Source organism: Megascapheus bottae, chromosome 15 (genome assembly GCF_031878675.1).
Source record: "Megascapheus bottae isolate mThoBot1 chromosome 15, mThoBot2.hap1, whole genome shotgun sequence".
In the NCBI taxonomy this organism is placed as follows: domain Eukaryota; kingdom Metazoa; phylum Chordata; class Mammalia; order Rodentia; family Geomyidae; genus Megascapheus; species Megascapheus bottae.
The window spans coordinates 56,322,890-56,338,112 of record NC_143523.1 but is presented as its reverse complement, the minus strand read 5'-3'; the positions used below and the strand labels follow the sequence as shown (position 1 = coordinate 56,338,112).

Sequence of the window (15,223 nt, the reverse complement as noted above, 5' to 3'; positions counted from 1 at the left end):
GCTGGTCCTCAGGCTTCAACTCAATGCCTGGGTGCTGTCCTGAGTCTTTTTTGTGATCAAGGCTATCACTCTCCCATTTGAGCCACATCACCACTTCAGGCTTTTCCTGAGTGGTTTATTGGAGAGAAGAGTCTCATGGACTTTTCTGCCCCAGCTGGCTTTGAACCAGGATCCTCAGACCTCAGCCTCCCGAGTAGCTAGCATTACAGGTTTGAGTCACCGGTGCCAGCTTGCTTGTAAGGTTTTATTAAAATATCTTGATCTGAGGACTAGGGTAGACTTGAGCAGTGTAGGACATGCCTACAATTGAAAGCCCTCAGTTTAAGCCACAGCACCTCAAAAAAAGAATGAAAGGGAGAGAGGGAGGGAGGAAGAAAAGAAAAGAAGAGTTCCGTACAAGTGGATCATACCTATAATCCCAGCTGTTCAGGAGGCTGAGATCTGAGGATCTTGGTTCAAAGTCAGACCAGGCAGGAAAATCCATGAGCCTTTTATCTCCAGTTAACTATCAGAAAATCAAAAGTAGAACTTTGGCTCAAAGTGGTAGATCATAGCAGCTCAGGGCCCAGGCCCTGAGTTCAAGCCCCCCACGACAGACCAAAAAAACGGAGAAAAAGAGAAAGAAAGAAAACTGAGGGAAAGAGACCAAGTATTTGTGAAAGAGAGAAAGAAAGAGAGGGAGAGGGAGGGAAAGGAAGAGAGAGAAAGTGGGGTGGAAAGGAAGGAGGAAGGGAGAGAAGAAAAGATCAATGCCAACATTCTTATTCCACTTTATGAGTGACAAACAGACACATAGAAAATTTGTTTTGAAAGATTTTAACACTGATTTTTATAGCATATTTCAAATGTCATGTTAAACAAGTATTCAAGGAGGGAATCTCTATATGCAATCACTGCCACATAGATGAAAAAATTTTTTTAAATGAAAATAACAAAGAAGCCAAATACCCAGATTTACACAGACCCACTGATGCAGCAGATGCCTGAGCTGAACCGGGCTCCCCAGCTCTGCATCCCGCCCACACCTCCTAATAAGTAGGTTTCCCATTCCCCACTCATTACCCAGTAACTCCAGGTTCCCAGCAAGAAAGTAACTGTTAATTCAGTTACAACAGTTACCAGCTGCTTCTCTGGTTCAGTGCTGTAATTTCTGGAGAACAAGCATCTGTAGGGAGAGAGACAGCCTGTCTGTTGTTGCTTAAATGAGAAAAAGGAAAATTTGCACATGTCCTCACCACCCAGGATGTCAGTGGGCCTGTGGGGGCGCCCCCGCCCCGTTCCTCCCAAGGATTTGTCTGGAAAGGCTGGGCTCAGCGGCAGGTAAATGTGTGTCCTTGCCATGCCTCCATTTCCTTATCTATACCACAGGAGCAATAATGGTCCACTTATGAACATGAAATGAAGTAGTAGTTGCCTAGCAAGGGAGTGCAAGCAGGCATGAGAGTGGAGACCAGAGGTGATCTGACATGCTAGCTGAGTCCTCTACCTGACATGGAGCCTAGGAACACACTGTTAGGTTCTTCTAGAAAACACTAACACCATTCCCAGATTAAGAGATTTGTTTGAGTAGTGGAACTGAGCAAAAAACAAAACTTAGGGATAGTACCCAGGCCAAGTTCAAAACCCAGGACTGGTACATGCACACATACACACCACAAATTGTCACTAGTGTGAGCCAGTTGTCTCATGCTTTTAATCCTAGCCTCTCAGAAGGCTGAGATCTGAGGATCACAGTTCAAAGCCAGCCCAGGCAGGAAAATCCATGAGACTTTAATCTTCAATTGATCACCCAAAAAGCTAGAAGTGGAGCTTGGATGCAAGTAGTGTGTTGCTAGCTCTGTGCAGAAAGAACTCAGAGACAGTATCCAGGTCCCAAGTTCAAGCCCCAGTATCAGCATACAAAAAAAAAAGTGTGTGGGGGGGGGGAATGTGAGGAAAAGGAAGGGAGGAAGAGAGGGAGAGATTTATCTGTCATTGAGATGGGATTTGAACCCAGGCAGTTGCCTGCACACAGCAAAGTTTTATAAGTACATTTCCACGTGGCAGAGTGTGAGTTGCATGAAACTTAAGTCCAAAAAAATTGAAGGTGATTCACAGAAGAGACCAAAGTCACGGAAGAACAAGGGTGGGGAGACCAAGGCAGAGTTCATAGGTTGCTTGGCATAGGATTTACTCAGCAGGAGCATGGTGTGCAGAACTTCCCAGGATGGCAGAGCCATTGTCCCACTCTGTGAGGACACACTGAGCTTCAGAGACGTGCTTGACCCCAGGTCACACAGCCCAGAAGCCTGGCCAGGGACTTAGAGCCATCCTGCTCATCCTTACCCATGACATCTTCTTTTCTATTTTTGGTCAGTCATGGGGCTTGAACTCTGGACCTGGGCGCTGTTCCTGAGATCTTCAGCCTAAGGCTAGCATTCTACCACTTGAGCCACAGCACCACTTCCGGCTTTCTGGTGGCTAATTGGAGATAAGAAACATATGGACTTTCGTGTCCTGGCTGGCTTTAAACCACAATCCTCAGATCTCAGCCTTCTGAGGAGCCAAGTGTGAGCCACCGGTGCCTGGCATCTTTTTTTTTTTTTTCCTACTCATAGTTTGTTTTTTAAGAAAGTTATTAAGTCAAGCACCCAGTGGCTTAGTAGTTGTGATGCATTTCTTCTATGGCTAAGGGTATTGAACATTTCAATGCATTTATTGACCATTTGTACCTTTCATTTTGAGAACTGTGTTCAATTCATTTACTTGGGGCTTACACGCAGGGCGTAGGTGCTGTTTTTAGCTCTATTGCGCAAGTCTTGTGCTCTACCACTGGAGCCACAGCTCTAATTCCAGCTTTTTGGTGGTTAATTGGAGATGAGTACCACCGACTTTCCTGCCTGGGCTGTCTTCGAATCTTGATCCTCAGATCTCAGCCTCCTGAGTAGCTAGGGTCACCGGCATGACCCACCAAGGCCTGGTTTATTTGTCCATTTTTTAAATTCTGTGTTTTAGCCGGGCGCGGTGACTCATGTCTATAATCCCAGCTACTCAGGAGGCTGAGATCTGAGGATCGTGGTTCAAAGCCAGCCTAGGCACTAAAGTTGGTGAGACTGTTATTTCTAAATAACCACTAGAAAACTGGAAGTGGCATTGTGGCTCCAGAGGTAGGGTGGTAGCCTTGAGCTGAAGAGCTCAGGGACAGTACCCAGACCAAGAATCCAAGCCCCACAACCGAAAAAATAAACCAATATGCAAACAAATAAATAAAATAAATCCTATGTTTTGTCCTTACGATATTGAGTTTTTGGAACTGTTCCTACAGGCTGGATATGAATGCTTTCTTCAGTGACTCTCACACATCTTCCTGTCCCAATGTCTCCCTATCTGGACATCAGGTTTCAGCATTACACTGAACATCAGGTTTCAGATGACACTCATGTATCCAGACCCCATATCCACACACCCAACCGTGGATCACACCTGTATCCTAGCTACTCAGGAGGCTGTGATCCTAGCACCACAGTTCAAAGCCAGCCCAGGCAGGAAACCCCATGAGACTCTAATCTCTAATTAACAGCCAAAATGCCAGAAGCAGAGTTGTGGCTCCAGTGTAGAGCACCAGCCATGAGTTACAAAAGCTAAAGGAACATACCAAGCCCCAAGTTCAAGCCAAGTACCAGGACAAAGAAGAGGAGTGGGGGGAGGAGGAGGAGGAGGAGGGGGAGGAGGAGGGGGAGGAGGAGGGGGAGGAGGAGGGGGAGGAGGAGAAGGGTAGAGGAGAAGGGAGGAAGAAGAGGAAGGAGGAGGAAGGAGGAATGAACCCTGCAGTTGGGGTGTTACTGGCATCCACCCCAACATGAATACATTGTATGTATTAATGCAAACATATATATGCCCATACGTACATGAATAAAACCAAGATGGGACTCATGGGCCCGTCAGGGCACCCAGCGGGTCCCGCTCATCCGTGTGGCTGTCCCTTAGCCACTGCAGGACTCTCACCCTAGGTCACCAGCCTTCCTCTGTCTGACACCACACACTGGTCTCTAAGACCCCAGTTGGGCACCCTGGCATGGGAGGTGGGTGCTGAGATCCCCTCTGTCCCAGATTTGCCTCTCCTTGCTTCGTACTGGGTCCTCTCTCGAGGGATCTAACAGCAAGAGCCCAGCCTGGCCACCTCATGTCTGCTGTTTGCCTTTGTCTCCATTTTAGGGATTTATTTCGCTACCAGGGACCCAGGTGATTGAGATTCTTCCTGATCCAGAGGACCCGGGAAAGCACCTCTTTGAGATCAGCCCAGGTAGGCCAAAGCATCATTCCGTTCTAGGAAGGGAACAATGTGCCCCAGATGGGGGCGGTATGGTATCTTGTGCTGCCATGCGCTCACGTGGAGGAACACACACACACACACACACACACACACACACACACACACACACACGGGAAGAAAGCTAACAGAAGAACCCAGTGTCCAGGCCAGAGCCCAGGGAGTCAGTGACAGGACAGGAAGGCAGACAGAAGAACTTTGTATCCTTACTGACACAGCGGAATGTGGCTCCCCATTCAGTACCCCTCGTGAGAGAAGGAAAACTTGACAACTCTTAGAAATGTGATAAAACTCCAAACATACTCATGCACCCACTGAATCCCCTATAGAAATCTGACAGTCATAGCTGTATTTGGTTCTCCACCCTTAAAAAAGTGACCCATTCCAGAAAATGAGACAGATTTGCTGACACTGCCATCTAGTGGAGACATCTGTCATTGTAGGCCCTCTTGCTCACCTCCAACCCTTCCAGCCCAGCTATTCCTGATTCCAGAGCATCTGATGCTGTTGTGTTTATTATCAAGCAGATCCGGCCACTGAGAAATCGCCCCTTCTTTTCCTGTGGCTTCAACCCCATCTCTACCGTCACAGGTCACTCTGTGTTGCAGCAGGAGTGTGAGCGATGGAATGAGAACTGGGATTCTCTGGGGCCATGAGCATACACAGATAACCCACCCAGTTATAAAGTTTAGAGGAGCCTCAATAGTTGCTTATATGGCTCATTCCGAGGCTCCCAGACAGGTAAAAGCTAACTGAAGCCTGATAGCAAGTGGGGTTTTGCTAGGCAGAGGGGGTGAGGCACACATTCAGCCCCCAGCATCCAGTTCCCGTGCAGAATGGAATGCAAGCCTCTCTCTGACCACAGCCCATATGCAGATGGAGAAGAGATGAGGAGGGATTGAAAGCTTGCCAGGACCCTCAGGAATAGAGATGCCTCCATGATGTGGGTATAAAGAGAGTCCACTGGCACTTAGGGCTCTCACAAGCTAGCCAGTGTCCACAGGAGCATGGATGTCTGTCTTTCTCTCTGGTCTCCTGCCCGCCCCAATGCCAGGGTGAAGGCTAGGAAAAAAAAAACTGAGACACAAACTCCACCATCCTTTTGGGTTCCAAGAAAGAGCTTTGAGGGGCCAGGAGCGTGGCCTAGTGGTAGCATGCTTGCTTAGCATGCATGAAGCCCTGGATTCAATTCCCCAGAACCACATACACAGAAAAAGCTGCAAGTGGCACTGTGGCTCAAATGGCAGAGTGCTAGCCTTGAACAAGAAGTGTCCAAGGACAATGCCCAGGCCCCGAGTTCAAGCCCCAGGACTGGCAAAAAAAAAAAAAAAAGAAAAAAAGAACTTTGAATCATCTTTGAGTAAACAGAAGCAACAAATGAAAATCTAAGGGAAGCTGAGCATCGTGGTATGCTTCTGTAATTCCCGCACTTAGGAGGCAGAATCGGAGGACCTTGAATTTGAGGCTATGGTAGGTCACACTGAATTCTAGTCTAAAGGAGAAGGAGGAGGAAAGGAAGAAGGAACAGGAGTAAATTTAGGACTAAATAAAAGGAATAAATAAATAACCTGTAGAGTTCACAGTGAGCTACTTTCAGTGAACTGCTAAAGAGGAAGCTAAGGGCATGTTGGAGATGGTTGTTTTGAAAATAAAACCAGCTGGATGCCCATTTCTCACACCTGTAATCCTAGCTATTCAGGTGGCTGAGATGTTAGGATCATGGTTGAAAGCTAAACAGGGCTAGAAAGGTCTTGAACCTCTGACAACCATGGTTTGAAGCCAGACAGGGCTAGAAAGGCCTTGAACCTTACCTCCAGTTAACCAGCAAAAACCCCAAAAGTGATTCAAGTAGTAGAGCACTAGCCTGGAGCAAAAAAGCTTAGGGAGAGTGTCTACCCTGAGTTCAAACCCAGGATTGGCCCAAAAACTAGAAATAAAGTAAGAGGGACAGCCAGGCACTGACGGCTCACACATGTAGTAATCCTAGCTACTAAGGATCCTGAGATCTGAGGATCATGGTTCGAAGCCAGCCCAGGCAGGAAAGTCAATGAGACTTTTATCTCCAACTGACCACTAGAAAACTGGAAGTGGAGCTGTGGCTCAAAGTGGTAGAGCACTAGCCTTGAGCAAAAAGTCTCAGGGATAGCTCCCAGGCCCCGAGTTCAAGCCCCATGACCAAAAGGAAAAAAAAAAAAAGAGGGACAATAGTGTCTGGACTGGCTGGCTCATGCTTTGGTCTCTTGTGCTTTTTCCTTCTCAAAGCTAGAAACAAAGGGCCCTGGGCCCTTTGTCTAAGAAGTTTTCCAGAAGACTTACAGGGCCATAGAGAGAATCTATAGGCAGTGGGGAGAGGGGGCTTTTGGGAAAGGGGTGACTATTGGGGCTGCTTAGGGATCTGGGAACACAGTTGGGGGCCATAGCCTGTGGGGAGGCTTCTAGTCTGTTGCTGCCTGTCCTTCCTCAGGCTGCAGTTTGGAGCAGACAGGAAGGCTGCTGCCTGCTGTCTCCAAGGCCTGACCTTGAACAAGAGCCAGCACCCGCTGATTACTCTCGCTGGAGGCAGATAGAGCAGGCTGGGCCTGCCCAGAGAAAGCATCCTGATCAAATTAGCTTGCCGCCGCCGCCCCAGGAGGAACACTGATAGAGAACTATCTTGGCACTGGTACCAGCCAGCCTGCATCTCAGCCTGACCCTGGGCCCCTCGGAGTTTTGCAGGACATCAGGCGATAGGTGATGGCTAAAATGAACATAGCTGAGAAGCCTCTATTAATTCCCATTACCAAGAATGGGAGAGTCTGCACCTTCAAAAGTGGCTGCTGGTGGTCTGCCCTGCTCCTGCCCCTTTTTTTCTTTCTTTCTCTTTTCGTTTTACTGTGTAAGTACTGGGGCTTGAACTCAGGGCTTAGCCTCCATCCTTTAGTTTGGTTGGCTCAGGACTGCCACTCAGTTGAGCCACAGCTCTGTGTCTGGCTTTTCGGTGGTTCATTGAAGGTAAGAGTCTCACAGACTTTCCTGTCCAAGCTGGTTTTGAACCATGATTCTCAGATCTTAACATCCTGAGAAGTTAGGATTACAGGTGGGCATCACCAGTTCCCAGCATTCCATGTTTTGGTGGGGAGGAGGGGGACTGGGTCTCACTCTGTAGCTCAGGCAAGTCTGGAATTCATGGACCTCCTGCTTCCACTCTCCTACTGCCTTACATTTCCTTTTCTCAGCTTAACATTGAACCAAGTGTGCAAAACTCCCACTGGTGTCCCTGGCAACAAGTGCCCTAAACAGGAGTCTGTAGCTGATTCCTTTAGCCAAAGTCAGGTTCTAGGGTGGCACTCAATAAATGGAATGCAAAGCTGGGTGCCAGTGGTTCATGCCTGTAATTCTGCCTCCTCAGAGTCTAAGATCTGAGGCTTGTAGTTAAAGGCCAGCCTGGAAGCCAGGCTCTGGTGACTCAAGACTATAATCCTAGCTACTCAGGAGGCTGAGATGTGAGGATTGTGGCTTGAAGCCATCCTGAGCAGGAAAGTCTGTGAGGCTCTTATCTCCAATGAATCACCAAAAAAGCTATAAGTAGACCTGTGGCACAAGTGGTAGAGCATCAGCCTTCAGAAAAAGCTAAGGGACAGAGCTCAGGCCCTGAGTTCAAGCCTTAGTACACACACACACATGCGCGCACGCCCACACACACACACACACACACACACACACAACACACAGATTAATTATTCTTTTGAAATCCTCTATTCCATAGTGTTGTGGTCATACTCTGCATCTTACCTTAGGATAATACCCAGCTTGGGTTAAATCCTCAGTAAAGCTTAGCAATTATTACAGCAAAGCATCTGCAGAATTGAGAAATAACCAACTTGTTTTTTAAAGTGCCTATGAGTGACCTTTCAAATCCTACATCCACTGCATTTTTTCTGCAGCCTCCATTCTGGATGTGTTTGGAGATAGAATGCCTCTCTGTTAAAAGCAGTAGGTCCACTTATTTATCTCTTAAAAAGCCTAGTGTGACCTGTACTTCTGAATTCCATGATGTTTTGGATCCTTTGTGGCACATTTGCTGTTTGTCAGCTGGACATTGTCAGTTGTCACTGTTCCTTAGAAGATCTCAGCTGATTAGGCGCCAGTGACTCACATCTATCATCCTAGCTACTCAGGAGGCTGGAATCGGAGTGAGGATCATGGTTCAAAGCCAGCTGGGGCAGAAAAAGTCCGAGAGACTCTTATATTCAAGTAGACCCCCCCCAAACCAGAAATGGAGCTCAGCTTTAAGTGAGAAAACTAAAGGACAGTGCTCAGGTCTTGAGTTCAAACCCTAGTACAAGCACAAAGAAAAATAAATATTAAAAGCCTAGAAGGACTTTACTCGTGAACGTCGTGGTGTTTTAGATTCTCCATGATGCGTTGGCTTGTTGTCAGCTGGATCTTGTCAGTGATCGTGATTCTTGGAAACTCAACTAGCAATCATTTGAATATTTGGAGTGTCATTTCCATTTCTGAGTCTTCAGCCATCCGGGTGAGTCATCACCCATCTATGGTAGCTGCTCAGAAGTCTGTCTGCCTTCCTACGGGTGCCCTCTGCCTTCCTCACCTCAGCAGGCCAGGCCTGAGTACGTGTGTGCTGACTGATGGGGTGGGAGTTCCCGCTAATTCCTTCCGGTATTGGGGATCGTCTTATGGGAGAGCAATGGAGATGAATTCCCTAGTTCCTGTCTTCTGAAGGATGCAAGCATGTGATTTCTCTTCTCTCTCCTCTCCTCTCCTCTTCTCTTCTCTCATTCCTTCCCTCCCTCGCTTCCTTCCCCATCCTTCCCTCCCTCCTTCCTTCCTTCTTTGCTGGTGCTGGGGCTTGAACTCAGGGCCTGAGCATTGTCCCTGAGCAGCTTTTTGTTCAAGGCTAGCACTCTAGTACTTGAGTCACAGCACCACTTCCGGCTTTGTGTGTTTCTGTGATACTGAAGAATTGAACCCAGGGCTTCGTGCATGCTAGGCAAGCATTCTACCACTAGACCATGCTGCCGGCCCCTTCCCTTGCTTTTGCTTTCTGTCAGCAGAAGCCCCCACTGGCCTGTGCTGCATGGGTACCAGGGCTCTGAGATAGGAGTGGGGGCAGCAGCGCCCCCCCTTCCCCAGTTGTGGGGAGTGGGCTGGACAAGGAGGGACGGTGGGCTGTGCAGGACAGAGGCTTCTGCTCAATGCCAGCACTGAACAAAGATGGAGATAAAATTCTTTAGGCGTGATCTCAACCCCCCCTAGACCAGTTAGGATGTGGGGTGGAATGTGGCAGGGATTAGTGGGTGAGGGATAAGGAGCCAGGTCACCTCTGGGGAGTCGAGTGCAAGTAGAGTTCTTCCAGCCAAGAACCTCAGCTCAGAAACCCATGGACAGCGGCCGCTGTGAGGAGGAGGTGAGGCTTGTGGTTCAGCTGTGTCATCCTCCCGGCAGCCAGGCCCACCAGCAGATGCAGGCCTTGCCCTGTGGCAGGGAGTGGTGTGCAGAATGTTGGAACTATAGTGCTAGCACTGTTCTGTGAGTGCCGGGGAGGAAGGGCTATCTTCATGCACTCGGAGAATGCCGTTTGATGAAAGAAAACAAGAGGGGCCCGGGAGTTTGGCCTAGTGGTAGAGTGCTTGGCTAGCATGCAAGCACCCAGGTTTAATTCCTCGGTACTACATACATAGGGGGAAAAAGCTGGAAGTGGTGCTGTGGCTTAAGTGGTAGAGCTCTAGTCTTGAGAAAATCCACAGACAGTGCTCAGGCCCTGAGTTCAAACCCAGAACTGGCCAAAAAAAAAAAAGAAAAAGAAAGAAAACAAGAGGGTGCAATCATTCTAAAGCAGGAAGACAAAATAGGAAAAAGAAATGAAGTCTAATTACTAAGCTGAAAACGAAGCTGCAAACCATGGCTCCCAACCCATGGGACATGGTTATTTGGTTTATGAATTGTGTGTGTGTGTGTGTGTGTGTGTGTGTGTGTGTGTGTGTGTGTGTGTGTCTGTCTGTCTGTCTGTCTGTCTGTCTGCCTGCCAGCACTGGGACTTGGACTGAGGGCTTTATAGTCTTGCTTCACTTTTTCACTCAACACTGGTGCTCTACCACTTGATCCATACCTCCACCTCTGGCTTTGTATTGATTAGCTGGAGATAAAAGAGTCTCGTGGACTTTTCCATCCAGGTTAGCCCTGAACCAGCGACTTGACATGAGATATAAAGCCATTTGCCCAGTGAAAGGCTAGCTTTAAAACTATTTTTTTTTTTAATTTAAAAACTCCCTGTTGTTGTCAGGGGCAGCTTGAGTAATGATGACCTATATATCTTTTTATGATATTTTTTGTTTTAAAGAGCTTTCACTTGTCTTCCTTTCTCCAATGCTGTGGATAAGTGAAGGTCTCTGTGGGACATCCAGTTATTTCCTAGTTTTTATCTTTATGTAGTGCGAGTCCTGGGGCCTGAACTCGGGGCCTGGGTACTGTCCCTGAGCTTTTGTGTTCCAGGCTAGTACTCTGTCACAGATCCACTACTAGTTTTTTGTGGTCAATTGGGGATAAAAACCTCACAGACATTCCTGCCTAGGCTGGCTTTGAACTGTGATCCTCAGATCTCAGTCTCCTGAGTAGCTAGCATTACAAGGGTGAGGAGCCTGGCATTTCCCAGTTTTTTGTTGGAGCATCACTGCTTTGATAAGTCTTTGAGCCAGAATAAAGTTTTCTGCTCAGTGGAGGCACTGTGGTTCTCTTTATCCTTATATTAGGCTGTTTTCTGTTGCTGTAACGAAGTGCCTGAGGCTAGGCCCCTTATAAAGAAAAAAGATGTATATAGGTTATGGGCTTAGAGGCTGAAAGTCCAAGATTGGGTGGCCCCATCTGTTAAACTTCTGTAGAGATGCCTCTGGGCTATGTTGCAGCATAGCTGATGGCCTCATGACAGAAATATGTGAGAAGGGGAGAAAAATCATATGACAAGATGTGACGCCAGAGATTAAGGAACCACATTTAATTCTTTTATCATAACTCCCTCTCCAGGGGACGACACATCCCAAGAGAACAACATTAACTCCTGAGACATTGCTCTCACCTCTGAAGGGCTCCAACATTGCTTTTCCAGACTGTCCAGGAGTCTTGCTGGGATGTCCCACCCTGCATCCCTGCTGGTCTGTGCCCCTCTCTTAGCATGAAGTACAACCCCGGGACTTCTGGTGTTGATCCTGGAGTCAGGAGGAATCAACCTGCAGAGGTCTGAGGGGCCCAGGAGAGTCCAGCTGCTTTCTGGTTGGCACACTGCTTGGAAGGTGACCTTTGCTCCTGGAGCTTCAGGGGATGGTGACAACAGTGTCCTTTGAAAATCCTCTCCAGAGGCTACAGATCAGTAAACCTGAGAAGCTCCCTGTTTCAGTCTGCTTTCTGTTGCTGTAAGGAAGGTCTCTGAGACCTGGTAGCTTATAAAGAATGGAAGGTTATTTGCTTGGCACCTCGTAAAGCCCTTGGGCTGCGTCATAACAAGGCAGCCTGAGCAAGTCTGCCAGATCAGGCCTCTGTTTTTGTTTATTACTTTTCTTTTTCCTTCTTTTTTTTTTTTTTCTCAATCCAGGGGCTTGAACTCAGGGCCTGAACTCTGTTCTTGAGCTTTCTCAAGGCTACAGCGCTACCACTTGAGCCACAGCACCACTTCTAGCTTTTTCCTGTGTATGTGGTACCGAGGAATCGAACCCCGGTCTTCATGCATGCTAGGCAAGCACTCTACCACTAGGCCAAACTCCCTGCACTCAGGCCTCTGTTTTTCTTCTTGAAGAATTATTCATGCCTCATGGAGACCCCACCCTTGTGACCTCATGCAGTCCCAGCCACCTCCCAAAACCCTTAACATCTACATTTGCAGATTAAATTTCCAACATAGGAGCGGGACATAGGTGGTAGCTACTCAGGAGACTGAGATGTGATGATCGAAGTTCAAAGCCAGCCAGGGTAGGAATATCTGTGACTCAAGCGGTTAAGCTCTGGCCTTGAGAAAAAATAAAAATAAAAAAAGCTTAGGGACATTGCCCAAGTCCTGAGTTCAAGCCCCAGGAATGACTGGCAATAATCAACCAACCAACCAGTCTCCAGCTATAGATGTTTGAGGGTACACACTGGAACCACAGCACCCCTGCTACCCCAATGTAGGAAAGGTGGGATCCCAACACCTCATAGAACCAGACTTTCCAGAACAAGCTTGATCTTGGCTGAGCTGGGCTGTGTGCAACTGGGAGACACTCCCAAGGAGGCTGGTGGGGAGGCTCAGCCTGGGGCCCAGAAGGGGTCCAGGGGTGAGAGCTGTGATTGGCAATGTTCCCACTGCCTCCCCCCCACTGCCCCAAGAAGAATGTTGGCGAAGCAAAAAACAGAGGGGCTTAAAGTGTCAGCCAGCTGGGACTGTCCTGCAGTGAGGGTCCCCACCAAGGTATGTGGAGACCAGCGGGCGCTTTTCTCTTTTCCTTTTCCTTTGGTGAGAAGCTGATCTGCTTTGTCCCATGAAGAGTCACTTAAGTGGCCTTAGATATGCAAATGTAAGACTGGGGTCCCAGGAGTTCTCCACAGAACGGGAGCTTTTATGGCTGGAGGTGGTGCATTTGCTTCTTTTATGTCTTTGGAGTGGTTTGCTAAGAATTGTATCCTCTATGGCCTGCAGTATGGCCTGAAGAGCAGTATGCTGGGAGAACTGAGGAGGTGGAAAATTTGGTGGACTGTTTTGTGCAGAGTTCTTTTGTTGTTGTTTTTAAAAGCTGGACAATGTTTTTACATTTTTTTCTCTATTTTATGCCAGTACTGAGGCTTGAACTCAGGGCTTCACATTCTCACTTGGCTTTTTCACTCAAGGCTAGTGCTCTACCACTTGAGCCATGCTTCCATTTCTGACTTTTTTTTTTTTGCTGTTGATTGGGAAATAAGAGGCTGTGTGCTTCGGTTGATTTTGAACAATTGTCCTCATATCTCAACCTCCTGGGTTGCTAGAATTATAGGCAGGGGCTACCAGTGCAGGGCCTTAGACCCACATGGAATTAGGAGGGGATGAAAGTGTATTTTTTTTTTCTAAAAGCAATACCCCTGAAGTGTCCTGCCCACTCCTCCAGTGACTCCAGTGCAACCCTGGGATCTGCATGACCCCACCTGGTACTGAGTTCCTGGGGGATAAGGGATGGTGTCTTCCAGGAGCTAGAGAACAGGAGAGCTAGGTGTGATAGGGCTGATTTACCCCTGGAAATGGGGGAGGGGGGTAGGGGCAGCTAGACTTGGTTGCACACTCTTTCCCCACTCCAGGCTGGGAGGCTGGAGGGATCTGGCAGACCAGCCATTCCCTCCCCCCCTCCCCCCACCCTCCCTCCCCCCCACCTTCTTGAAAGGGAGTTCCCTGTGGTCTCCAGCAGCCCACCTCTGCAGTGCTGTCATCTCTCTGCCAACCCCGACCAAGGTCGACTTGGAAGGGACCTATCCCATGCCCTTCACCCCCGCACCCCTATCTAGCTGAGACCTTCCAGACTGAACTGAATGTCAAGACATTCTCAGGAGGTAGGGCCTTGAAGAGTCCCAGTTACCATGGCAAAACCCCAGGGGAAGAGGGGTGGCACCCACCCACCTGCATCTGTGTTTTGCAAACACAGACACAAAGGCAGCTTCTGCTAGGCAGCACTCTGGGCCTCAGACCTGGTGAACTTGACCTAGACACTTATGGCTGGAGACTGCCCTGCACCTTTCTGGTCAAGCCACTGGGTGGCAGCAGCGAGTGCAGTACACCACCCAGCATTGACTGACGGTGCAGGCCTGTTTATTCCTGCCAGAGACCCTTCAAGAAAGGAAAGGGGGCCGAGTTTGATCTAGGGATAGAGTGCTTCCTAGCATGCATGAAGACTGGGGTTCGATTCCTCGATACCTCATACATAGAAAAAAAGCCAGAAGTGGTGCTGAGGCTCAAGTGGTAGAGCTCTAGCCTTGAGAAAGCCCAAGGACAGTGCTCAGGCCCTGAGCTCAAGGTCAGGACGAAGGTGGGATATATTAAACTTCAGAAACTCTGAAGTTGTAACTAGGCATCTGATGGGGTGGGGAGACTATTGTGTTGGTGGCAGACACCTTACTTCACACTCTGTCTCTCCTACCTACTAGCTATAAGGCCTCAAGTAAGCTACTTAACCCCCTGTGCCTCAAGTTCCTCATCTGTAAAAAGGGGCGGTGATAGGATTCTCCTAAGAGTGTATGTAGAATGTTCAGAACATGCCTGGTATGCTGTAGGCACGTAATATGTGTTACTCCATATGTGGGCATGTGCACACACATAGTGTATGTCAGCAGCAGGGTTTGAACACAACATTGCTTAGCTTTTTTCTTTCCTTTTCTTTTTTTTTTTTTGTCAAGGCTGTTGTTCTATCTCCTGAGCCACAGCTCCATTTCTGGCTTTTCTGGTGGCTAGTTGGAGATAAGAGTCTCATGGACTTTTCTGCCAGGGCTGGCATGAAATGTGATCCTTAGATCTCAGCCTCCTGAGTAGCTAGGATTCCAGGTGTGAACCACAAGAGCTGGGCTTTTATGTGTATTTGTGTGTATCTCTCCAGAGCCACCTGGAAGTGCCTTGCCTGCATCTGTCCATCTTGGGCAGGAAAAGGTTCTTGCTGTGGTAAACAGCCCTCTTTCCCAGGCAGCATTTGTCTGCTTGTCCTGGGGGTTGGGGAGAAAGGAAAGAAAGGCAGAAAGAGCAGGTGGGGGCGGGGTGTATGTGGGGTGGGTGGTGAGACTTGGGAATAGGACAATGGGTTTTGTAAAGTCTCTCGCTGGGCAGTCTGGCCAAGTTCAATGGCTTTAGGCCACATGAACCACAAGAAAAATGTAGCCCAGGAATTTCTTCACAACCATTCCTCCCTTGTGCTTCTCTGTGGGAATTTGGAGCTGCAG

The 15,223-nt window shown here is 48.4% G+C and overlaps 1 protein-coding gene across 1 annotated transcript in view; it reads left to right on the top strand.

Moving 5' to 3' along the window:
- Arhgap22 (Rho GTPase activating protein 22) overlaps positions 1–15,223 on the top strand; it is an 84,247-nt gene that overhangs the window by 16,261 nt on the left and 52,763 nt on the right. Inside the window, exon 2 of the mRNA XM_090346758.1 lies at positions 4,195–4,282. Within this exon, the coding sequence (XP_090202884.1) occupies positions 4,195–4,282 (88 nt within the window). The remainder of the gene's footprint in view (positions 1–4,194; positions 4,283–15,223) is intronic.